Raw genomic sequence first — 27,274 nt, forward strand, 5'->3', positions numbered from 1 at the left:
GGCTCGGCTGGGCGGCTTCTCGGCACGGCTGGGCGGCTCTGCACCTTCCTCTAAGAGAGGATGGTAGCAGAATGGCTGCTCCAGCACGCTCCCGAGAAGATACAGCTCGTCTGCGCATGCGCAGAAGAGCTGTAGCGGCGAGCACACTGAAGCGGCTCGTGCTCAGAGCAGAAGACCGGACTGTGCAAGCGCGTCTAAAAAAGCAAGCCGCCAGCGAATTTAGACGGAACCATGGAGACGAGGACGCTAGCAACAGAGCAGGTAAGTGAATAACTTCTGTATGGCTCATAATTAATGCACGATGTACATTACAAAGTGCATTAATATGGCCATACAGAAGTGTATAACCCCACTTGATTTCGCGAGACAACCCCTTTAATATTTTATTTTTTGCAATCTTTTTTGGTCCCCCTAGGGAACTTGACAATTGATCATTTGATCTTTTTTATAATATACTGCAATAGATTAGTACTGTAGTATATTTTACTTTTTGCAGGCATTCTATTAAGCCCTGTCATAGTCATGGTTTAATAGGTAAAACTGTCAGCCCTTCAGAAGTCCCCAGGCTGTCGTGACATCCAAATGACATCTAAATCGTTATTTGTCAGGATCAGAATATTTTCCAAGCCCCACACACATCCATCATACATGTAACAGCACTGGCAATACTACTGTTGCTTATTATTGGACTGTTAACGCCTCTTCTCTGACATCACTCCATTTTATTTGTTTCCTTCTGTAAAATTATGTAAAAGGGAAACTAGAGCTTCATTATTAACCACTTAAGGCGGGGCAAATAAAGAGTGCCTGGCCACCCCTCTCCTATCAATGACCAAAAAGGCATATAGCAATGAAAGGCCTGGGATCCTTCCTTAGCTGACTGCCTGCCATAACAGCTCATATGCTCCACACAGTTGTATTTGAGGGGCACAGACTGGGTGACAGAGAGTACCTTATCTCTGTCTAACTGTTTAGATGTTGCGGTTGTTATAGACTGCATCTAAGGGATTACGAGGCTGGGATCAGAGTTATCTATGATTCAGGCCATTTCAGCAGGATGTCCGCTATATATTGCAGCCAACACCCACTGCTAATGGCCTGGGCACAGCTTCTGTGCATTCATACTTCAGTAAATGTAGGTCTTGATGCCTCCAGGTAAGGCAATCCAAAACTCTTATGTTATGGTGCGTTAAGGGGTTAAGATATGCACAGTTCAATATACAGACATATTAAGATCCACCACAAGTGGATTCTGTGGACAAACAACTTGTCACTGAAAGGGGTCAGAGAAGGATGTCAAGAATTGTTTGACTAACAGTTGCTGCAAATCAACTAAGGGCCGTAACGGAGGTCAAGGGCTGTGGGTTAGGGCCTACATGACTGGGAGACAGGCGGGTATGAGAAGGGGTGATATAGGAACTGCTAAAAGGAAGGTTAAGAGCGGGGAAAGGCAGTTAGAAAAAAAACTGGGAAGACCAAGCCTCCGGCCTTTAAGTTGTTTAATAAACGGAGAGTGGTTGATGGTATGAGAAGAGTAGGGAAAAGGAGTTGGCAGATAATGGGTGTGTTGGGCATTTTAATATGTCATGGCAGCGGTTGGCGGGTCCTTGCAGTCGGTTCTAAATTAGTTTAGGGGGAGTCGAATTAGGATAACTCACCTTTCCCCTTATTGGCAGAAGTGAGGTATGGCATGGCGCTTTGTGGCTCTGACGGGGGAAGTCCCTCAGAGCTGGTGGATGATATCAATTAGCTTTATAAGGGCTAGTGGTGCATCTGAGCCTGTGGGGATTAGCTGGAGATAAGTGGGATATTTTCCTTTAAAGTTGTGGTGCCAGCAGGTCCCACAGAACATTCAAAGCAACACTTGTCCTGTCCTACCTGTCTACGGGCCGTCCTTGGACATTTCTCCCTCTCTTCTAAGCCTAGAGCTTAGCCTTGATGTCAGCTGATGTCCTATTGGCTGATAGTCAGCTTCAAAGTCACTGGTGCAGAGTCCAAGGGCGGGAAAAAAAAAAAAAAGTCTCTATGCATAGGGGAGGAGTTGATAAAGTGTGGAAAGGAAAAGAGGGGATAAAAGGAGGAGTCAGTGAGCAGTTAGAGAGATGCATCCAGGAGTGAGAGAGGAGGGGTTGTAGTCAGGTCGTGTCGGGGAGGAGGTACTCGTGCCAGAGATTATACAGTGATATTCACAGCCTTCCTGAGGGTGAGCGAGGATTCATTCCGCTCCCTTGGTGATCTGCAGCAGAGAGGAGAAGAATCTTTCAGAGGTCGGTCTTCCAACAAAACAGCGAGTCTGAACTCAAAGCCAGGATTAGTCTAGCAGCCACTTTACACTCTGCTTCATCTCCACTTTCATCAGTCCACTCATCCCTTCAGTTAGAGCAACTAGCGGGGAATCGTCTTTCTGAATCTGTTTCAATTAAGCATCAGAGAAATAGAAGAGGAAAGGAGAGAGCGTTGAAGCCAGTTTCTACACAATTAAATATTACTGTATTTTGCATCGTGTTCAGTCTGCATTCTGCTGTATATCTCTGTACCACTATCAAGTACTGTATTGGAGATTTTGCACTGTTCAACTGTTTCAAACTTCAGCTCAGTAAATCTGCGTACTCCCAGATTACTACCACAAACTACCGGACTCGTCTCATTTATTTCATCGGCATTCCATCCTGAGAGTCCCGGTTGGAGTACTGGTGTCACGAGTGACAAAACAGGTCTTCTCGTAAGTGTACTACGGTATGTTCCTTGCGTCGCTGCACAATCCCCAAACACAGCACCTTTGGCGCCACTGTCTGGAGGGACTATAGAGCCACCTGTGACAACCTTTCTGCAACTCTCATTGTCTCCCTCTCTTTAGCACGCTTTGCTCGGGCATTGCACACAGACAGTGGAAATTCACCTACACATCCATACCGCACCATCAATGGACCGGTTATGTACAATGAAGGCTATAAAGTCCATTCATTCATAGACCTGAAGCATGGACATGTAGAGAAATACCCACCATCTATCTACTTGGGAGATGTAAAATGGGTAGCAATTTTAACATGACGGAAATGAAGAGCAATTTTACTCTTTGGATGGCTGAAGTGTGGTAGGTCTCATTTTACGCATTCACCACCTTCTCCACATTACCACATCATTTAGCCTCTAAAACAGTTATAAGGCAATGAACCCTTATATTTGTATACATGAAGCCCCAAAAACCCTTCTCTAACGCCAAGTCTCCTTATCACCCACTTGTCAGAAGGAAACCGGCCACAGTGAGAACCATAGGAATGGGACAACGATTGTAGGTTGTTGCCTTCAGAAAGCAGAAGATAAGCATTTGGACTGTGAGGTTTACTTACAAGCTGGTTTGTGGTGAAGCCTGGTGCTGTATCACAGAGCCTGCCACCAGAGCAGGCCCGTCTACCCCTCAGGGCACCTGTGCGGCTGAACCGGCAGTAGGTCCGCCCCTGCCTTAAGTTATTTATTTTTTTGTTTTTCATCCTCACATTCCAAGAGCAATAACGTTTTTTTATTTCTGTTAAAACAACCATATGAGAGGATTTTTTTTTAAGGATGCATTCACATGGGGCAGATTTTGATACAGCTTTTTCCACAACCGAGAAATTCACACCCTTTGTTTTGGGTTTTCAAGAGGATCTTGGTGCAAATATGCACTAAAATCAAAAGCAAATCATCTACCCGTGAAACACCTTCACGGATACCATTCTATGTACCATCTAATATATTGAAAAATAGGTGGGGCTAAACGGAAAAAACAATATTTGGGGATTGTTTATAGAGCATTTACAGGGTGGTAAAAATGGCTTCTTAACTTCAATTCTATGAGGCAATAGGAAGTTATTAAATGGACTATAAGGCAGTTTTCATAAGGGGGAAAAAAATAGTGTGAGATGTGCCAGTATCGCACTGTGTGATAGGTGCCCACGGTGCGAGGCGAGACGTTTTAGATATAAAAAAAAACACTGCATCCATTGGGATATCACACTCGCTCGTGTGAAATTAGCCTGTTTTTGTAGTTTTTTTTTGTTTTTTTTAAATCAGGGTGTCTTTGAAGAGCCACACTACTAATCTAAAAAAATATATATGTATGCTACAAAAATAGATAATGTGGGGCATGTAGTTTTGCAACATTTTGCTGTAAAGCTTTGTGATATAGTGCAGGGGTCCCCAACTCCAGTCTTCAGGGACAGCCAACAGGTCATGTTTTCAGGATATCCTATTGTAAGAACACATGTGGCAATGTCGGAGGACCGACAATAATTACATCACCTGTGTAACATTGAGGAAATCCAGAAAACATGGCCTGTTGGCGGTCCCTGAGGACTGGAGTTGGGGAACACTGATATAGTGGACCTCTGCCATGGAATCTGCATCGTAATCTATACAGTGCAAGTTTCAAGCCTTCGTGCGGAAAACAAAAACTAGCGGCAGGTCACTCCTTGATGACGATTCAATGCTGCATCTATGCCAGGGATTTTGAACGTAGATTTGCCTGCTGAAGAGGACAAAATGCACATGCAGCGTCCGAGGAGCAGGCCCACAGCCGAAGAGACAGGGGGGTAGAGTTGGGGCCTTGTCACGAAGCTCTATCATCTCCCTCCCCTGTTCAAGTTGCCGCTGGGGGGACTTAACAGGGATAACATAAAACGTGGTTTACCTTACACAGTCCTGTCACACATGACGCCATCGCTCCTTCCTTCGCAGTGAATCCAGATGATAAAATAAGTGGTCTACACACAGGGAAACGTTTAGGAGCAAAGCCGGGACCGGTCGGCAGTGCTCGTTTACTTGAAAACTATTTACAGTCCAACAGTAGAAATATACATGCCAGCAGGGAATGATGCATGAACACAAAGTGGTGCGACAGGGAGGAATTCACAGGACATCAGAAGAACCCACAATCCTAGGTTATCTGCGGGGTTCTGTTCCCGGTTACTCTCTCTCTTCTCTTCAGCTCTCTACCGGTCAACACTCACATTTGGAAGAATGAAGCTCGCAGCCAGCATGGCCGTTCCTCTCGTTCTCCTTCACAGTGTTTTATGGATGACACTGGTGTCTCCCAGGTGCAGCAGTCCCAGGGTAGGCCGGTGGATACCTCTAGGCCTCTTCCACTCCGGACCATACAGAACAGAGGGTATCTGGGGGCTCACTTGCAGATCCAAAAATAAAGTTTAGAACAGAAGACCCCAACTCACATACCTTGCAATCACATATACATTCCACGATCACATGACAAGATACATGTTATCGGACCACACCGGTACCGATCTGATGACCTCGCTGCCAGGTGCCAAATTGGTAGATATGGAAGCCCGTGATGAGGAGATTTGCTAGCAATTATCTATCAATAGCATGAAATCACTCCATGTTATGTCAAGACACTTCTCCAGTGAGAATCTCAATGAATTCTACTTTATTATCAACATTGCCAACTCTTCTACAGAAAGAAGAGGGCGGATCCAAATGTTGCCTGGTACAAAGATTAGTGTTACGTAGTTTACTGTTACAAAGGTGAAAATATTTATTGATCATAAGACTTATTGACATCTATATTGACATTATATTCTCAAAGCTCTTAAGGCCCGTCTCAGACATAGAAATTACCTAAGTCAGGATATTGCTTGTTGCATTAGACAATAGTTCTGCAATAGCTGTGTATCTTCTCTGTTAACATATCTTAGCCTTATTTAATTTGTCTGTTGACTTCTTATCTTAAAATCCTAGTTACCGGCACTACAAAGCATAGGTTTTAGTCTTCTATTTAAGGGTCAATAGTAGAGATGAGCGAACGTGTTCTTCCGAGCTTGATATTCGTGCAAATATTAGGGTGTTCGTGATGTTCGTTATTCGTAACGAACACCATGCGGTGTTCGGGTTACTTTCACTTCCTTCCCTGAGACGTTAGCGCGCTTTTCTGGCCAATTGAAAGACAGGGAAGGCATTACAACTTCCCCCTGTGACGTTCAAGCCCTATACCACCCCCCTGCAGTGAGTGGCTGGGAAGATCAGGTGTCCGCCGAATATAAAAGTCGGCCCCTCCCGCGGCTCGCCTCAGATGCCGTGTGAGTTAGATGAGGGACAGTGCTGTTTGTACCAGAGCTGCTGTAGGGAAAGAATTGGTAGTTAGTGTAGGCTTCAAGACCCCCCAAAGGTCCTTATTAGGGCCACTGATAGCTGTGTGTTGGCTGCTGTTAGCAGTGGCAATTTTTTTTTTCTCAAAATCGCCTCTGCAGAGCGTTGCACCCGGCATTAGGGACAGAAGTGCTGCATAGGCAGGGAGAGTGTTAGGAGTGAGTCTAGCCTTCAAGAACCTCAACGGTCCTTTCTAGGGCCATATTTATCCGTGTGCAGTACTGTCCAGGCTGCTGTTAGCTGTGCTGCATTTTTTTTTACTTCTCAAAATCGCCTCTGCAGAGCATTGCACCCTCCATTGATACTGCAGGGAAATAATTGTGTAGGCAGGGCCACAACACAGTTATTATTCATTGAATATACGCAGTGCTGCCTTTTGGTGGAAAAAAAACGGAAAATATTTCTATTTGTCCTGCCTCTGTCCGTCCTAAGGGCGGTGGACACGTGTCGGCTGCGTGTGCAACCTTTAAAAATCAGACGCACCCAGCTACGGTTTACTGCTGGCTTCGCCATTTGCTTTCCTTAATTGGGAAAAAAAATACCTGCTCTGCCAGAGTTAATAACTCTGCTACCCTCACGTTCTGTGACACATTAGCAGGGACACAGCACAGTTATTAAACTTCTCATGTTCATTGAATATACGCAGTGCTGCCTTTTGGTGGAAAAAATGGAAAATATTTCTATTTGTTCTGCCTCTGTCCGTCCTAAGGGCGGTGGACACGTGTCGGCTGCGTGTGCAACCTTTAAAAATCAGACGCACCCAGCTATGGTTTACTGCTGGCTTCGCCATTTGCTTTCCTTAAAGGAGATGTCTCGAGGAAGCAGTTAATTTTTTTTTTTGCCCAGTCCCCCCCATTAAACATACATTACAAAGCCCTCCTGTAAATGACATTTCTAGCTGGTTCGTACTTACCGTTCCAGCGTTTCAGCAACTTATAAAAGTTTCCTCAAGATGGCCGCCGGCTCTTTCCCCGTCGCTCGCTGCAGCCCGACGTGCGCGCTCCCGAGACGCCACCAGCTGTGTCTCCATGGCAACCGGACGCATCGCAGCCGCCGACCAGACGCCCCGCAGCCGCCGACCAGACAGCAGGTAACCGGCGCTAGCCCCCGGCTCCCCAGCGCTAGACCCTCAGCCCAGGTGAAGGCCCCGGAGCCCAGCGCTAGGTTCCGGAGCCCAGCGCTAGTTCCCCCGGCCTAGCGGCAGCCCCCCCCCCGTCCTAGCGACAGCCCCCCCGGCGCAGCCCGGCGCAGCGGCAGCCCCCCCCCGGCCTAGCGACAGCCCCCCCATCGCAGCGGCAGCCCCCCCCCGGCCTAGCGGCAGCCCCCCCCGGCCTAGCGACAGCCCCCCCGGCGCAGCCCGGCGCAGCGGCGGCCCCCCCTGGCCTAGCGACAGCCCCCCCATCACAGCGGCAGCCCCCCCCCCGGCCTAGCGACAGCCCCCCCGGTGCAGCGACAGCCCCCCCGGCGCAGCGACAGCCCCCCCCGGCGCAGCGACAGCCCCCCCCCGGCGCAGCGGCAGCCCCCCGACCCATCACTTACCTGGGAGGCTTCTCGGGGCTGCTGGGCTGGGCTGGGCTTCTCCGCTGGGCAGCTCCAGTTTCTGCACCTTCCTCTAACAGAGGATGGTGCAGAATGGCCGCTTCAGCGCGCTCCCGAGCAGTGACAGCTCGTCTGCGCATGCGCAGAAGAGCTGTAGCGGGGAGCACACTGAAGCGGCTCGTGCTGAATGGAGAAGACCGGACTGCGCAAGCGCGTCTAAAAAAGCAAGCTGCCAGCGAATTTAGACGGAACCATGGAGACGAGGACGCTAGCAACGGAGCAGGTAAGTGGAATAACTTCTGTATGGCTCATATTTAATGCACAATGTACATTACAAAGTGCATTAATATGGCCATACGGAAGTGTATACCCCCACTTGGTTTCGCGAGACCACCCCTTTAATTGGGAAAAAAAATACCTGCTCTGCCAGAGTTAATAACTCTGCTACCCTCAGGTTCTGTGACACATTAGCAGGAAAACAGCACAGTTATTAAACTTAGATTATACATTCACTAGAGGCAGTGGGGCCTTTCGTTTTCAAAAAAGGGAAAAAATTATATTTGGCCTGCAGTCTTGCGCCAATTTATTAGATGCCTGTGAAATCAAATCACTGGTAATACAGCATGTTGAGGGGTAGGGGTAGGCCTAGAGGACGTGGACGCGGCCGAGGACGCGGAGGGCCAAGTCAGGGTGTGGGCACAGGCAGAGCTCCTGATCCAGGTGTGTCGCAGCCGACTGCTGCGCGATTAGGAGAGAGGCACGTTTCTGGCGTCCCCACATTCATCGCCCAATTAATGGGTCCACGCGGGAGACGGTTATTAGAAAATGAGCAGTGTGAGCAGGTCCTGTCCTGGATGGCAGAAAGTGCTTCGAGCAACCTATCGTCAACCCGCAGTTCTGCGCCGTCCACTGCTGCAAATCCGAATCCTCTGTCTGCTGCTCCTCCTTCCTCCCAGCCTCCTCACTCCACTACAATGACACCTGCTCAGGAGCGGGAACACTCCCAGGAACTGTTCTCGGGCCCCTGCTTAGATTGGGCAGCAGCGGTTCCTCTCCCACCAGAGGAGTTTATCGTCACTGATGCCCAACCATTCGAAAGTTCCCGGGGTCCGGGGGAAGAGGCTGGGGACTTCCGCCAACTGTCTCAACAACTTTCTGTGGGTGAGGAGGACGATGACGATCAGACACAGTTGTCTTGCAGTGAGGTAGTAGTAAGGGCAGTAAGTCTGAGGGAGCAGCGCACAGAGGATTCGGAGGAAGAGCAGCAGGACGATGAGGTGACTGACCCCACCTGGTGTGCAATGCTTACTCAGGAGGACAGGTCTTCAGAGGGGGAGTCAAGGGCATCAGCAGGGCAGGTTGCAAGAGGCAGTGCGGTGGCCAGGGGTAGAGGCAGGGCCAGACCGAATAATCCACCAAGTGTTTCCCAAAGCGCCCCCTCGCGCCATGCCACCCTGCAGAGGCCGAGGTGCTCTAAGGTCTGGCAGTTTTTCACAGAGACGCCTGACGACCGACGAACAGTGGTGTGCAACCTTTGTCGCGCAAAGCTCAGCCGGGGAGCCAACACCAACAGCCTCACCACCACCACCATGCGCAGACATATGATGGCCAAGCACCCCACAAGGTGGAACGAAGGCCGTTCAGCACCTCCGGTTTGCACCCCTGCCTCTCCCCCTGTGCCCCAACCTGCCACTGAGATGCAACCCCCCTCTCAGGACACAGGCACTACCGTCTCCTGGCCTGCACCCACACCCTCACCTCCGCTGTCGGCCCCATCCAGCAGTGTAGTTCAGCGCACCGTCCAGCCGTCGCTTGCGCAACTGTTGGAGCGCAAGCGCAAGTACGCCGCCACGCACCCGCACGCTCAAACGTTAACCGTCCGCATAGCAAAATTCATCAGCCTTGAGATGCTGCCGTATAGGGTTGTGGAAACGGAGTCCTTCAAAAGTATGATGGCGGCGGCGGCCCAGCGCTACTCAGTTCCCAGTCGCCACTACTTTTCCCGATGTGCCGTCCCAGCCCTGCATGACCACGTCTCCCGCAACATTGTACGCGCCCTCACCAACGCGGTTACTGCCACGGTCCACTTAACTACGGACACGTGGACAAGCACAGGCGGGCAGGGCCACTACATCTCCCTGACGGCACATTGGGTGAATTTAGTGCAGGCTGGGACAGAGTCAGAGCCTGGGACCGCTCACGTCCTACCCACCCCCAGAATTGCGGGCCCCAGCTCGGTGGTGGTATCTGCGGAGGTGTATGCTTCCTCCACTAAAGCACCCTCCTCCTCCTCCTCCTCCTCCTCCTCCTCCTCCTCCTCCTCCTCTGTCTCGCAATCAAGATGTGTTAGCAGCAGCATGTCGCCAGCAGTCGGTGTCGCGCGGTGTGGCAGCACAGCGGTGGGCAAGCGTCAGCAGGCCGTGCTGAAACTACTCAGCTTAGGCGATAAGAGGCACACGGCCCACGAACTGCTGCAGGGTCTGACAGAGCAGACCAACCGCTGGCTTGCGCCGCTGAGCCTCCAACCGGGCATGGTCGTGTGTGACAACGGCCGTAACCTGGTGGCGGCTCTGCAGCTCGGCAGCCTCACGCACGTGCCATGCCTGGCCCACGTCTTTAATTTGGTGGTTCAGCGCTTTCTGAAAAGCTACCCACGCTTGTCAGACCTGCTCGTAAAGGCGCGCCGGCTCTGCGCACATTTCCGCAAGTCCCACACGGACGCTGCCACCCTGCGCACCCTGCAACATCACTTTAATCTGCCAGTGCACCGACTGCTGTGCGACGTGCCCACACGGTGGAACTCTACGCTCCACATGTTGGCCAGGCTCTATGAACAGCGTAGAGCTATAGTCGAATACCAACTCCAACATGGGCGGCACAGTGGGAGTCAGCCTCCTCAATTCCTTTCAGAAGAGTGGGCCTGGTTGGCAGACATCTGCCATGTCCTTGGTAATTTTGAGGAGTCTACCCAGATGGTGAGCGGCGATGCTACAATCATTAGCGTCACCATTCCTCTGCTATGCATCTTGAGAAATTCCCTGCAAACCATAAAGGCAGCTGCTTTACGCTCGGAAACGGGGGCGGGGGAAGACAGTATGCCGCTGGATAGTCAGGGCACCCTCCTGTCTATTTCTCAGCGCGTACAGGAGGAGGAGGAGGAGCATGAGGAGGATGAGGAGGAGGGGGAAGAGACAGCTTGGCCCACTGCTGACGGTACACCCGCTGATTGCCTGTCATCCTTTCAGCGTGTATGGCCTGAGGAGGAGGAGGAGGAGGATCCTGAAAGTGATCTTCCTAGTGAAGACAGCCATGTGTTGCGTACAGGTACCCTGGCACACATGGCTGACTTCATGTTAGGATGCCTTTCTCGTGACCCTCGCGTTGCACGCATTCTGGCCACGACGGATTACTGGGTGTACACACTGCTCGATCCACGGTACAAGGAGAACCTGCCCACTCTGATTCCCGAAGAGGAAAGGGGTTCGAGAGTGTTGCTATACCACAGGACCCTTGCGGACAAGCTGATGGTAAAATTCCCAGCCGACAGCGCTAGTGGCAGAAGGCGCAGTACCGAGGGCAAGGTAGCAGGGGATGTGCGTAGATCGAGCAGCATGTACATCCCAGGCAGTGCAACAGTCTTTAAGGGCCTGGCCAGCTTTATGGCTCCCCACCAAGACTGTGTCACCGCTCCCCAGTCAAGGCTGAGTCGGCGGGAGCACTGTAAAAGGATGGTGAGGGAGTACGTAGCGGATCGCACGACCGTCCTCCGTGACGCCTCTGCCACCTACAACTACTGGGTGTCGAAGCTGGACATGTGGCCTGAACTAGCGCTGTATGCCCTGGAGGTGCTTGCTTGTCCTGCGGCTAGCGTCTTGTCGGAGAGGGTGTTTAGTGCGGCTGGGGGAATCATCACAGATAAGCGTACCCGCCTGTCAACCGACAGTGCCGACAGGCTAACACTCATCAAGATGAACAAAGGCTGGATTTCCCCAGACTTCTGTTCTCCACCAGCGGACAGCAGCGATACGTAAGCAATACGTAGGCTGCACCCGCGGATGGAAGCATCGTTCTCTCTCACCATCCAAAACGGGGACATTTCTGCTTCATCAATCTGTGTCTAATATTCCTCCTCCTCCTCCTGCTCCTCCTCCTGAAACCTCACGTAATCACGCTGAACGGGCAATTTTTCTTAGGGCCACAAGGCTCAGTCATATAATTTTTCTGAACAATTTTTATAAGTTTCAATGCGCTTAAAAGCGTTGGAACTTTAACTTGAACCAATTTTTCGTTACACTGGGCTGCCTCCAGGCCTAGTTACCACTTAAGCCACATTAACCAAAGCGATTAATGGGTTTCACCTGCCCTCTTGGCTGGCCATGGCCAATTTTTCTGATGTACATTAGTACTGTTGATACAGCAATTTTTGTGGGCCCTCGCCTACAGTGTAATCAAATGAATTTTTAGCCCACCTGCATTAAGCGCGACATTACTACCTCAGCTGTGTTGGGCAATGCAATGGGATATTTCTATGTACCGCCGGTGGCTTCCTGGCACCCACCCATGCTGTGGGTCCACAGGGAATTATAAATACATCTGTTTCCACTTATAAAGAAACCCAGTCTGACTGGGGCATGCAGTGTGGGCCGAAACCCACCTGCATTAAGCACAACATTACTACCTCAGCTGTGTTGGGCAATGCAATGGGATATTTCTGTGTACCGCCGGTGGCTTCCTGGCACCCAACCATGCTGTAGGTGCACACGGAGTTTTTACTACATCTGTACACTTATAAAGAACCCCAGTCAGACTGGGGCATGCAGTGTGGGCCGAAGCCCACCTGCATTACGCACGACATTACTACCTCAGCTGTGTTGGGCAATGCAATGGGATATTTCTATGTACCGCCGGTGGCTTCCTGGCACCCACCCATGCTGTAGGTGCACACGGAGTTTTTACTACATCTGTACACTTCTAAAGAACCCCAGTCAGACTGGGGCATGCAGTGTGGGCCGAAGCCCACCTGCATTAAGCACGACATTACTACCTCAGCTGTGTTGGGCAATGCAATGGGATATTTCTGTGTACCGCCGGTGGGTTCCAGGGAGCCACCCATGCTGTGGGTCCACAGGGACTTCACAATAGGGAGTTGTACCTGCCTGTGTCTATGAATTAAAAAGCCCGGTCTGACTGGGGCATGCAGACACCTTGACAGAATGAATAGTGTGTGGCACATAGGTTCCCCATTGCTATGCCCACGTGTGCAGCTCCTGATGGCGGTGGCACAGGATTCAATTTCTCATTGCTTCTGTACAGCATTGTGGGCTATCGCTCCGCCACTTTTAAAGAGGGTCGCTGCCTAGCCGTGCCAACCTCTGCAGTGTGTGCCTGCGGTCCCTCGTCATGGCAGACGCACTTCTAAATAGACATGAGTGTGGTGTGGCATGAGGGCAGCTGAAGGCTGCCCAGGGACACTTTGGTGTGCGCTGTGGGGGGGAGGGGGGGCGGTTGGGCAGCATGTAACCCAGGAGAAGTGTCAGTGGAGTGTCATGCAGGCAGTGATTGTGCTTTGTTGGAGGTAGTGTGGTGCTTAGCAAAGGTATGCCATGCTAATGAGGGCTTTTCAGAAGTAAAAGTTGTTGGGAGGGGGGGGGCCCACTCTTGCCGGTATTGTGGCTTAATAGTGGGACCTGTGAACTTGAGATGCAGCCCAACATGTAGCCCCTCGCCTGCCCTATCCGTTGCTGTGTCGTTCCCATCACTTTCTTGAATTGCCCAGATTTTCACACATGAAAACCTTAGCGAGCATCGGCGAAATACAAAAATGTTCTGGTCGCCCATTGACTTCAATGGGGTTCGTTGTTCGAAACGAACCCTCGAACATCGCGGGAAGTTCGTTCCGAATAACGAACACCCGAACATTTTGGTGTTCGCTCATCTCTAGTCAATAGTCCAATACAAGGTAAGAAACATACACTTATTTCATGACATACATTTTCCAGACATCTCACATACCAGACAGTTAACCCATTCAGTGCTGCAGGTATGTCAATATAAAAGACACATAGGCACAAGACAAATGCATGCATACATCATGGAGGGGGCCCCTGCTAACTCCGGGCCACTACACACATCCGCAGTCATATTTGCATGGATCAACATTCCAGCTGTTCATTTTTGCCATGGTTTTTAGAGACAAAATCCATGTGGCTTAGATTAACATCTGTCCACAGCATTTCACACAAAATAAAATTAAACCTGTTAAAACCCTGTAACCGCGTGCAGATGGAAGCATTTAGTCAGTATCTTACATCAGTAGTTGGATGAGAAAAGCAGAAATAGGTCCAATATGTGGAGGAGGTGCAAATCTATTAGACTTTCTCTACTGTATGCTCCACTCCAGGTTTTGACTCCCAAATACTGATGCAAATTAGTGACCAAATACTGCCATCTGAATGGGATCCAGAAGGAGTTTTCAGTTCTTATTTACTAGTTTAGGAAAATGAAGGTGATTAGCTACAAACAATTGTGTCTCAGATCTGCTTTAAAAAGTTAGGTCACCACTCTCACCCCTAAAACCAATAAGTCCACTGGCTACAGTCAAAATTCTGAGCACTCCCGAATACTCTACTGGCACCAAGAACACAGCTCTGGGTGCACCGTCGCCACTAGCGATCGGCGCTGGTCAGGTGAAGCAGGAGTGACATCACCTGACCAGCACGGTGGCACTCACTACGACTCCCGAATGCGCTGTGATTTTAGTGCTGGCAGCATGAAGTATTTCGAGGGGAGTGCTGTAGATACACTGATGATTCTGCACCAATGCTGCAGATTTTGCTGAGGAAAATTATCAGCATCTATACTACGTGTGGATGTAGTGGTCTGAAAAGAGGCACTATATAGCGCTGTTTAGCCGTGGGGACCCGTAAGATTATAACTGGCCCTTGTGAGTCATTTTGCACAGCTGATGCAGGTAACCTAGCAACCAGTTAGTCGTTTTATTCAGCTGCACAAGCTAGAAAAAAAATGCATAGCGACTCAGATGATGCAGGTAGCCTAGCAACCAGATTGTCTGCAGCCAATCACAGCCTGACTGGTCAGGTGACAGGTGATAAATAGCGAGATAACGGTCACAGGAGGCAAATTAAAAAGATGGGATAAGAGACGAGCCGGAGGAGGGAGAAGTGCCAGAGTGAAATAAACAAGCAGAGAAAGAAGAGGGGAAAAAAGTGAGTAAGACCGCCTGCAGACAGGCGGGTCAGATCTTGCACATCAAATCCTGCTGCGGAATTTCCGCTCGTGTGCAGGCGACCTAGCAGAAGGAAAGTCAGCTTTGACAGGGAGTAGAGGGAAGGGGGGGGGGGGGGGGGGAAGAGAGAAGGGAAATATAAAGAGGTATGAAGAAAAGAAAATTCAGAGCAGGCTCCCAGGTATCTTTACTGTTGCAAATTATCTGAAAGATCATTAAGGCCGCCTGCAGACGGGCGGGTCGGTTCCGGCGGTGAGGATTCTCGCCGCGGGACCCGACCGAGCGCTTACAGGGACCAGCGCGTACTCACCCGCGCCCCGGCTCTTTCATGTGCTGGCTGCCGGCGCATGCGCAGACCGGAGCCGGCGGCCTGGTGAGTGACGTTTCTGTGCGGGGCTCGTAGAAATAGGACATGCCACAGTTTGTTTGCCGCGCGAGATTTCGCGTGGCTGTCTGCATAGGATTGCATTTCTCAACGCAATCCTATGCAGACTTTGAGCGTCGGAAATCCCACGGGATTCCGCCCGTGTGCAGGCGCCCTTATTATTCACTGTATGTGTTGAAGATCATTGCCTCATCTCCCCGCCTTGTAAACACAATGTTATTCAATAAATTAAGCACAATATCTGGCTCCGTGTGTTATTCAACACCTTCACTACTCACCAATACAAATCGTGCCCAAGGACACTGGCGTCCGAATTAAAGACCACAAATCAGTTAATCGCCTATATATAAAATTAGCGCTCACCATATTAACGTACCCCAAGGGCAGGAATCTCACGCGAGTTATGCATTGCGAGACGCACAAGACTTGCACGAATATGAACTTCACACCAGTGATTTGTTCCCCCCTTCGCAGCATCAAAACCTTAGGCCGGGTTCACACAGGGCGGATTTGCTGCGGAAACTCCGTCTAGAATTTTGCCATGGTAAATCCGCCTCTGACTGCTAATCCCGGCAATAGCCAGCCATGTGGACAAGATTTCTCAGAAATCTCATCCACACAGGATGGCGAATCCATTGCGGCACGGATTTGCCGGCTGCAACACGTCCATTCTTTTTTTCCGTTGTGCCCGCGCTCTCCTCTACGGGAGCGCAGGCCGCAACGGAAAAGCATGTGGCCAAGCCGCTCCAAAACCCGTGGCTATGTGCCGTTGGTTTTGAAGCAACACTTTCCTGGCGGAAATCTTGCGGCTTTTTGCTGCGGACAAACCGCGAGATTTCTTCTGGGAATACGCTGTGTGGGAACCCTGCCTTATAAGGCTGCTTTCACACCTACATTAGGGTTCACTCCAGGTTCCCACTTTTTTTTTTGGAGGGGAGAAACAAAAAAAAAAAAAAGTTTTCCCCCATTGCTTTATAAATCTTTCAGTTTCTCTCCTCTAGAGGACAGACACAGAAACCCTTATCTTAGCCCCAAAGCAGCCTTAAACTTATTACCTTACCAAAACCCTGCGGGAGAGGTAACAGTTTGTAAATTGCTCATCACAACAGAGCTCCTACTTAGATACTCCTGCACCCATCCACGTCCCGGACCCTCGTTGTACAAAACGTGCAACTAGCATCCAAGAAACCAAACTGATGCAGTCCATCCCCAATATGGAAGACAATACCTGCTATGATTGTGTTCCAAACATTAAATGCATGCAAGAAGAGTCTGACTTATGGCATGCAGTGCAACATGTGACATTACAGGAGTAGTCTACCCTAGAGCTGACTATAGCAGGAGCAGACAGACAGTTATGGTGGCGAGGGAAAGGTTTATGGGTATAGTCACGTGTGACATGTCATACTTTGTGCACAGAGTTGGTGCATGTACCCTGATGCGGCCTAGCTAGGATGCAGTAGGTCCTTATATACTCAATTAGAAACAACTTTGCCATGTGCATGAGGTCTAGCACAATGAAATGAGCAAGAGCCCTTTTACACAGGCTGATAGCATGAGGGCTTATTCACATATCCGTATATCAGCCAGGCGCAGTGCACTGAGCTGCCGCCCCTCGCCGCTATTTGCAATGGGAGGTGTGGAACTTTGCTCCACCCCTCCTCCAATTGCAAACTGTGGCAATGGCAGGAGCTCAGCACACTGCTCCCAGCCCAACCCGCCTCCTACTCCTGCAGGAAAGGCCACCGTATATTGGACGGGCATGAAAACCCACCTGATATATGGACGCGTGAATAAGCCCTTCAATGCAGATCAATGAGATCCACTTTCACATAGGAAGATATACAAAAGGGGATAAACCAACGAAGTGCGGCTTTAAATGGGCAACAGTTGGACCAATGAGCCTCAATACAAAAAAAGTGAAAGAACTTTAGTAAAGCAGCTGAATTGTGCGATTGGATTAATAAAGCGCTTAATGCGATGCAGTTGAGTAGTTTATGAACAGGCGAGCAATTGGATATTTTTTTTAGAAAGTTTATTGATGCATAACTTTAATCAAACAAAAAGAAATATAAAAACAAGTCATTGTCCGATCAGGCTAAAACCACAACATGAAGTGTACAATAAGAGACCAGTTAGTAAAATAAAGTTCACAATGTTTGCTGTGGAACGAGCCCCATCCTAAACCCCAAGGCCCTCAGTCAATAGTTCTGTTTCAGATGGCCTTGTCCAGAAGAAGATTAACCCCTTGTGTTTTAGCAGCCTTTCACAGCATTGCAGTGAACTTGTCAAAGCAGAGGGTTGCACTTAGAGTATTTGCATCCTAAGTGTCATTTTGATATACATTTCCATTCTCCGCAGTCTCCACAGCTTGGTCATGTGGATGCATGCTGGGCATTATGCTGTTCTGGAAGCCTGATGGGTCGTTCCCGTTGCCACTTGGAGCTGCATACATGCCGGTCATATCTCTTAAGTAGCCACTTGGAATAAGCGAAGCAATTATAGGAGGGCCTAATTTAACTCCAGGCACAATGCTTCCCATGGCCCTAAGTATTGGATGGTTATGGCTGCAAGGTGTGGGTATGTTATACATGGATGAGGAGTCCAAGTAGGCTGCAGCAGAAGGCGTATGATTAAAACACAGTCTATTGAGGTCATACCTTGGCAGTGCTTGTACCTGGGAACTGCTTGGTCCAGGCTGCTGCAGCACCAGTCCATAGGGGCCATTTGGCCAACGATTTAAATAAGAGTATAACCTTTGTAAAACAGTGCCAGATGAGGAGTTTGCATCAGAAGCCGTAAAAGTCACAGGGAAAGAGTAGCTGTCCTTTTTCTGGGAGGCAGGTAGCTTCTGCTTCGGTTTAAATTTGTAGTTTGGATACTTAGAATGAAGCTCAGCTTTCAGCCTTTTAGCTTCATCTCGGAAAGGTTTCTTTTCTGCATCACTAAGATGCCTCCACTCCAGTCCCAACAGACTACTGATGTCACAGACGCTCAGCCTGGGGACAATCGCAGCCAGCCTCCCCCTCCTATGCATGTACCAGATCATATAAGCATTCATGGGCCTCTTAACGATCTGAGCCCCGTCTTCATCCACAGTTGCAGTATTGTCTTCAATCACTGAAGCTCCTTCTCCCACAGCTTGGGATTTCAGAGGACTTTTGAGGTTGATGCCCATCATCTTAGACATTGAACAGCTTTCCAAGTCAACTGTAGCCCAGAGCCACCTCTGTCCAACCTCTACAACAGCTCCAACTATTGCACATATGCTTCCTTCAGGCTAATTTATAATCAGTGGCATGCTAATCACCTTAAATCAGCCAATAAAAACATGGCCCCACCCACACATGGTTAACCCTTCCACAATTATATAATTAGGCTACATCCACACTGGCCAGAATCATGCGCTGTGAGATGCACAAAGAATAGGAACTGCATTCTTTTGAATCGAGTTATTCACATTAGTGATTCGGATGCACGTGAAACACGCGATTGCTATTTCACGTAAGTTATGTGAGGCGGTTTTGCCTAAAGACTCATTTACACGACCGTATGCATAAAACACTGCATGGGCCCCGCAGTGCTTGAGCGGTCTGTGTAAGGGCTGATGAGCCGGCAGGGAACCGGCTACCACGGCGTATGGCAGTGAGTCTTGCGCATGCGGTTATGCGCGGTTTAATTTTTTTTTCATTCCCCGCTATGTTTCCGGGCTTCTTCTGACGGCTGCGTTTTCTTAAAGTTTTGCTTGCATGAAAATCACACCCACAAAACATGACAAAATGAAACCAATAATTCAGGCTTTTTCAGACAGCGTTTATGCAAATATGCTCGCCACTATGTATCTCTGCATAAGGGCTTATCCAGACGACCGTATATCGGCCGCGTATTCACGCCGGCCGATATACGTCGTCCCTCTCTGCAGGGGGAGGAGGCTGGAAGAGCCAGGAGCATTGCTCTGAACTCCCGCCCCCTCTCTGCACCCTCTCCGCCCCTCTGCACTATTTGCAATGAGGAGAGGCGGGATGGGGTGGGGCTAATTTGCATAACTTAGCCCCGCCCATGTCCCGCCTCATTTCATTGCAAACAGTGCAGAGGGGCGGAGAGGGGGTGGAGAGGAGGCAGAGAGGGGGCGGGAGCTCAGTTGGCTCTTCCATCCTCCCCCCCCCCCTGCAGATGAGGACACCGCATATGGTCTCGGCGTGAAAACCCAGCCAATATACGGTCGTCTGAAATAGCCCTAAGGGTGCATTCACATGGACGTATATCGGCTCGGTTTTCACGCCGAGCATATATACGTCGTCCTCGTGTGCAGTGGGGGGGGGGATGGAAGAGCCAGGAGCAGGAACTGAGCTCCCGCCCCCTCTCTGCCTCCTCTCCGCCCCTCTGCACTATTTGCAATGAGAGGAGGTGGGACGGGGGTGGAGCTAAGTGGGCTGAATTAGCCCCGTCCCAGTCCTGCCTCTCCCCATTGCAAATAGTGCAGAGGGGCGGAGAGGAGGCAGAGAGGGGACGGGAGCTCAGTTCCTGCTCCTGACTTTTCCATCCTCCCCCCCCCCCCCGCAGAGAGAGACAACGTATATCGGCTCGGCGTGAAAACCGAGCCGATATACGTTCGTGAGATCCCACGAACGTATATCGGCTTGGTTTTCAGGCTGAGCCGATATACGTTGTCCTCGTGTGCAGGGGAGGGGGGGGGGGATAGAAGAGCCAGGAGCAGGAACTGAGCTCCCGCCTCCTCTCTGCCTCCTCTCCGCCTCTCTGCACTATTTGCAATGGGGAGAGGCGAGCTGGGGGCGGGGCTAATTAGCGGACCTTAACCCCGCCCCCGTCCCACCTCCTCTCATTGCAAATAGTGCAGATGGGTGGAGAGGAGGCAGAGAGGGGGCAAATTCGCAGTAAGGGCTATTTCAGACGACCATTTATTGGTTCAGTTTTCACGCCAAGCCAATATACGGTGTCCTTGTCTGCAAGGGGAGGAGGATGGAAGAGCCAGGAGCAGGAACAGAGCTCCCACCCCTTCTCCACTATTTGCAATAGTAGGGTGCGAGGCAGTGGCGGAGCTAAGTACCTACGCTTAGCTCCGCCCCGTCTTGCCCCTCCCATTGCAAATAGTGGCAAGGGGCGGGAGCTCAGTTCCTGCTCCTGGCTCTTCCATCCTCCCCCCCCCCCCCGCAGAGAACAACACCGTATATCGGCTCGGCGTGAAAACCGAGCTGATATACGGCCGTCTAAATAAGCCCTAAGGGCGCTTCACACGGCCGTATGCACAACTACATTCACCGCTACGGAGCGTAGTTGCACATGTACTGTTTTTTTTTTCTTGAGCCATTCAAACTCCATGCCATAGCGCAGGAGTCTGAAAAAAATAGCAAGAAGATCAGTCCTGCCTGTAGTATTAACTATGTGCGGGAAAGACAGGGCAGGTCCTATATGTCCTACACATAATATTAACGGGCGAGATTCCCGCTAACGAAATTACGGACGCATAACGGAACAAAATCATGCCCGTGTGAAGAAGCCGTAAGGCCCCGTTCAGACCACAGCAGTTGGTCAATATTCTGCATCAGTCTTTGTGAGGCAAAACCAGGCGTGGATCCAAAATACGGAAGAGATGCAAATCTCTCCATTCTCCATTCTCTCTGTAGACTCCACTCCTGGTTTTGGCTCACTAGTACTGATGCAAAATACTGACCAGATTACAGCCGTGACAATGGAGCCTAAGTGGTGCTGATTCTCACATGGGATTTGGTGCAGATTTGCCATAGGGTTTTTGGTGATCCGCTCCATGTGAATGCGCACTAAGGTTTTTGTGGCAGTTTTTCATGCAGTTCTTTGATTGCAAAAGATTGGAGAAATATGATGGAAGAACTTATGTCTCCTTGCAGGTGGATCAAAATCTGCAACAAGGTTGCCACTAAATTGCCACAAAAACCTGCATTTGTTAAAACCGTTCACACTAGGGTTTTTCCAACTGATACGATTTTATTAAAATTGTAGATCAGAACACATCTGTAATCTTTCCACTTATATCTGTTTTTCAGCACTTGGTCACGGCTCTTCAGTGAATGTGGCTCAGTGGTTAGCACTGGGTCTTGGCTTTACATCTCATCAAGCGCAATCTCAACTTTAAAAAACTCCATACAGCCATCACCCTTGGTCAGATTTGAACCTACAATTCCAGCACAGCAAGGCGACAGTGCTAATGACTGAGCCACCACACTTGTTCTAGTAAGGGAAGAAGAAGAAACACAGAACATATAAACTCTATAGAGATGTTGGCTTTAGTTAAACTTGTACTTAGGACCCCAGCGCAGAGGAGAAGAGGAAGAATAAAGTGAAGGAGAAAGAGGAGACGGTGAAGGAGAATAAGATCTTCCACTCCTCTTCCCGACCAGAGAAGAAAGAAGCAGGAGAAGCTAGAAAGAAAAAGCTTGATGGCTCAGTGGCTAGCACTGTTGCCTTATAAAACTGGGGTTCTAGGTTCACATCTGACTCTGCACATGGAGGTTGTATGTCCTAATTGTGATAATTCTTTTCAAGCACGGTGGCTCAGTCATGAGCAATGCTGCCTTGCAGTGTTGGAGTTGTACAGAGCTGCATCAGAATACTGGACCCAAGGGTAGGAATGCGAACCTGTCTAATGGCAGCCTGGCACCTGTTCTAACAGTGGGGAGTGTGACCATGGCATGTAGAAGGCTGAAAGAGGGAGGGGCTCCCTCTGTCACCAATTGGATCGCTGCGATGTGATTATGGGGTCCCGATTGGTAGGTTGCTATTGCACCCAGAAGCCAGAACATGACCGCTAGGTCTGCCATCTATGAGGGCCTATAAGCCACATAGACCAATATAATACACTGCTATACTTAAGTATAGCAATGTATTATACCAAAGATCAAACATAATAACTTTCAAAGTCCTATGGTGGGATAAATATAAAATTGAAGAAAAGTATAAAAAAGTCAAAGCTCTACCTTTTTCTCTTTACTAACAAGACTAGTAATTATTAGGACATTATAGTAGTGGTGTTTCTGGTGGCACATCACACCCACAGTAGCTTGATTACCACAAAAGACAAACACAGCTTGGCTCCTCCCACAGCAGTGACATCACCACAGGTCTTTTAGCTAACTGGATCTCTGTGGTGGTGGGAGGTCAGTGTATTTTTCCAGGACTGCTGAGTTGCAGGAAATTATAGTACCAGTTTTTCTGGTGGCGCAATGCGCCACACAGCTCTGCTACATGGTACATGCATTATGATTCCCACACATCACACAGCTCTGCTATAACCCACACCTACAACAGCTTGATTCCCACATATCACACACAGCTTGGCTCCTCCCACAGCAGTGACATCACCACAGGTCCTTCAGCCCACTGGATCTCTGTGGTGGAGGCAGGTCAGTGTGTTCTGTTAGGACTGCAGAGTCGTGTCTTCTGAGATAATAACGGCTTAGTTGTATTCTCATTTTGTTATTTTTGTCCTCCCCCTCCAAGAACCCTAACTGTATTGTTCTTCTGTCGGTCAGACTTTGTGTTTTATATATGTTTTAGGACCTTCGATGGTATCACCAGGGGGCGGAGCAATGATGTTACCAGGGGTGGAGCATGAGAAGCACACACATACATACAGACAGACAAGTGGTCGTCACATGGGCAAGAAATTTTAACGTGAGATTTGTGCATTGTGAGACCACATGAGCGGTACGTCCTATCTTTCGGTGTGCTCTCGCATTGCATCTCCCATAGCATCACCTGGTATTGTTCTCTACCCCCTTCAAGGCTCACAATCTATATTCACCTATCTGTACAGTTTTTTTAAATAGACTGTGGGAGGAGACCCACAAACACAGAGAGAACACCTCCATAAAGAAGTTGTCCTAAGTTGGATTTGAGCCTAGGACCCCAGTGCTGCAAGGAAACAGCGCTAATCACCAAACCACCGTGCTGGCCTATTACCACAGTGAGCAGTTAGAGAGATGCATCCAGGAGTGAGAGAAGAGAGGGTGTAGTCAGGTCATGTCGGGGAGGAGGTACTCGTGCCAGAGAGTATAGAGTGATATTCAAAGTCTTCCCAAGGTTGAGTGAGGATTCATTCAGCTCCCTAGGTGATGCGCAGCAGAGAGGAGAAGGATCTTTCAGAGGTCGGTCTTCCAACAAAACAATGAGTCTGAAAACTACCTGGTGAACTCAAAGCCAGGATTAGTCTAGCAGCCACTTTACACTCTGCATCATCTCCCCTTTCATCAGTTCACTCATCCTTTCAGTTAGAGCAACTAGTGGGGAATCGTCTTTCTGAATCTGTTTCAATTAAGCATCAGAGAAATAGAAGAGGAAAGGAGACAGCATTGAAGTCAGTTTCTACACAACTATTACTGTATTTTGCATCGTGTTCAGTCTGCATTCTGCTGTATATCTCTGTAGCACTATCAAGTACTGTATTGGAGATTTTGCAGTGTTCAACTGTTTCAAACTTCAGCTCAGTAAATCTGCGTACTCCCAGATTACTATCACAAACTACCGGACTCGTCTCATTTATTTCATCAGCATTCCATCCCGAGAGTCACGGTTGGAGTACTGGCGTCACGAGTGACAAAACAGGTCTTTTCGTAAGTGTACTACGGTATGTTCTTTGGGTCGCTGCACAATCCCCAAACACAGCACCTTTGGCGCCACTGTCTGGGGGGACCATAGAGCCACCTGTGACAACCCTTCTGCAACCCTCATGGTCTCCCTCACTTTGGCATGCTTTGCTCGGCCATTGCACACGGACAGTGGGAATTCACTTACACATCCATACCGCACCATCAATAGACCGGTTATGTACAATAAAGGCTATAGGGTCCATTCATTCATAGAGCTGCAGCATGGACATGTAGAGGAATACCCACCATCCATCTACTTGGGAGATGTAAAACGGGGAGCAATTTTAACATGACGGAAATGAAGAGCAATTTTACTCTTTGGATCGCTGAAGTGTGGTAGGTCTCTATTTACGCGTTCACCACCTTCTCCACATTACCACATCATTAAGACAGTTATAAGGCAATGAACCCTTAATATTTGCATACATGAAGCCCCAAAAACCCTTCTCTAACGCCAAGTCTCCTTATCACCCACTTGTCAGAAGGGAAACCGGCCACAGCGAGACAACAGGAATGGGACAACGATTGTAGGTTGTTGCCTTCAGAAAGCAGAAGATAAGCATTTGGACTGTGAGGTTTACTTACAAGCTGGTCTGTGGTGAAGCCTGGTGCTGTATCATAGAGCCTGCCACCAGAGCAGGCCCATCTACCCCTCAGGGCACCTGTGCGGCTGAACCGGCAGTAGGGCCGCCCCTGCCTTAAGTCATTTATTCATTTTTTTGTTTTTCATCCTCAAATTCCAAGAGCAATAACGTTTTTGTATTTGTTGAAACAACCATATGAGAGGATTTTTTTTTTTTAAGGATGCATTCACATGGGGCAGATTTTGATACAGCTTTTTCCACAACCGAGAAATTCACACCCTTTGCTGAAGAGGACAAAATGCACATGCAGCGTCCGAGGAGCAGGCCCACAGCCGAAGAGACAGGGGGGGTAGAGTTTGGGCCTTGTCACGGGGCTCTATCACCTCCCTCCCCTGTTCAAGTTGCTGCTGGGGGAACTTAACAGGGGTAACCCAAAACGTGGTTTACCTTACACAGTCCTGTCACACGTGACGCCACCGATCCTTCCTTCGCAGTGAATCCAGATGATGAAATAAGTGGTCCACCACAGGGAAACTTTTAGGAGCAAAGCCGGGACCGGACGGCAGTGCTTGTTATTCGAAAACTATTTACAGTCCAACAGTAGAAATATACACGCCAGCAGGGAATGATGCATGAACACAAAGTGGTGCGACAGGGAGGAATTCACAGGACATCAGAAGAACCCACAATCCTAGGTTATATGCGGGGTTCTGTTCCCGGTTCCTCTCTCTCTCTTCTCTTCAGCTCTCTACTGGTCAACACTCACATTTGGAAGAATAAAGCACTCAGCCGGCATGGCGGTTCCTCTCGTTCTCCTTCACAGTGTTTTAGGGATGACACTGGTGGCTCCCAGGTGCAGCAGTCCCAGGATAGGCCGGTGGATACCTCTTGGCCTCTTCCACTCCGGACCACACAGAACAGATGGTGTCTGTGTGGCTCACTTGCAGCTCAAAAAAAAAAGGTTCTCTTGCAAGTTTAGAACAGAAGACCCCAACTCACATACCTTGCAATCACAATCACATGACAAACAAGATACATTTTCCAGACATCTCACATATCAGACAGTTAACCCATTCAGTGCTGCAGCTATGTCAATATGAAAGACACTGAGAACACATAGGCACAAGACAAATGCGTGCATGCATACATCATGGAGGGGGCCCCTGTTAACTCCGGGCCACTACACACATCCGCAGTCATATTTGCATGGTTCAACATGCCAGCTGTTGATTTCTGCCATGGTTTTTAGAGACAAAATCCATGTGGCTTAGATTAACATCTGTCCACAGCATTTCACACAAAATAAAATCAAACCTGTTAAAACCCTGTAACCGCGTGCAGATGGAAGCATTTAGTCAGTATCTTACATCAGTAGTTGTATGAGAAAATCAGAAATGGGTCCAATATGTGGAGGAGGTCCAAATCTGTTTGACTTTGTCTACTGTAGGCCCTACTCCAGGTTTTGACTCCCAAATACTGATGCAAATTACTGACCAAATACTGCCATCTGAATGGAATCCAGGAGGAGTTTTCAGTTTTTAATTTACTAGTTTAGGAAAATGAAGGTGATTAGCTACAAACAATTGTGTCTCAGATCTGCTTTAAAAAGTTAGGTCACCACTCTCACCCCTAAAACCAATAAGTCCACTGGCTACAGTCAAAAATTCTGTGCACTCCCAAATACTCTACAGCTCTGGGTGCACTCTATCGCCACTAGCGATCGCCGCTGGTCAGATGATGCAGGAGTGACATCACCTGACCAGCACTGCGGCACTCACTACGGCTCTCGAATGCACTGTGATTTTAGTGCTGGCAGCGTGAAGTATTTCGAGGGGAGTGCTGTAGATACACTGATGATTCTGCACCAATGCTGCAGATTTTGCTGAGGAAAATCTGCAGCATCTATACTACGTGCGGATGTAGTGGTCTGAAAAGAGGCACTATATAGTGCTGTTTAGCCGTGGGGACCGGTAAGATTATAACTGGCCCTTGTGGGTTGAATCTGAGTAATTTCGTACAGCTGATGTAGGTAACCTAGCAACCAGTTAGTCGTTTTATTTAGCTGCACAAGCTAGAAAAAAAAAAAGCTGCATAGAGACTCAGATGATGCAGGTAGCCTAGCAACCAGACAGGCTGTGATTGGCTGCAGACAGACTGGTCAGCTGACAGGTGATAAATAGCGAGATAATGGTCACAGGAGGCAGATTAAAAAGATGCGATAAGAGACGAGCTGGAGGAGGGAGAAGTGTCAGAGTGAGATGAACAAGCAGAGAAACAAGAGGGGAAAAAGTGAGTAACAAAAGGAAAGTCAGCTTTGACACTGAGTAGAGGGAAAGGAAAATTATATATATGAGGAATGTAGAAAAGAAATTTAAAGCAGACTCCCAGTATATAAACATGTTAGACAAGTATCTTTACTGTTGCAAATTATCTGAAAGATCATCATTTATTATTCACTGTATGTGTTGAAGATAATGGCCTCATCTCCCCACAATATCTGGCTCATTGTGTTAATCAGCACCCTCACTACTCACCAATACAAATCGTGCCCAAGGACACTGGCGTCCGAATTAAAGAACACAAATCAGTTAATTGCCTATATCTAAAATTAGCGCTCACCATATTATTGTACCCCAAGGGCAAGAATCTCACGTGAGTTATGCATTGCGAGACGCACAAAACTTGTACGAATATGAACTCTACTCTTTTGAATCCAACACAGTGATTTGTTTTT

General features: G+C 49.0%; 1 protein-coding gene across 1 annotated transcript; it reads right to left on the reverse strand.

Moving 5' to 3' along the window:
- Positions 1–17,637: 17,637 nt before the first annotated feature.
- LOC136573589 (transcription factor Sox-3-B-like) lies at positions 17,638–18,495 on the reverse strand. The gene has a single exon (XM_066574860.1). The coding sequence runs from the start codon at positions 18,493–18,495 to the stop codon at positions 17,638–17,640; it is 858 nt and encodes a 285-aa protein (XP_066430957.1).
- Positions 18,496–27,274: the final 8,779 nt, after the last annotated feature.

This window comes from Eleutherodactylus coqui, chromosome 7, assembly GCF_035609145.1.
Source record: "Eleutherodactylus coqui strain aEleCoq1 chromosome 7, aEleCoq1.hap1, whole genome shotgun sequence".
NCBI classification, from domain to species: Eukaryota; Metazoa; Chordata; class Amphibia; order Anura; family Eleutherodactylidae; genus Eleutherodactylus; species Eleutherodactylus coqui.

What these genes read in the sequence shown, in the direction of transcription:
- LOC136573589 (XM_066574860.1), bottom strand. Translation starts at nt 18,495, where the DNA reads ATGATGGGCATCAACCTCAAAAGTCCTCTGAAATCCCAAGCTGTGGGA.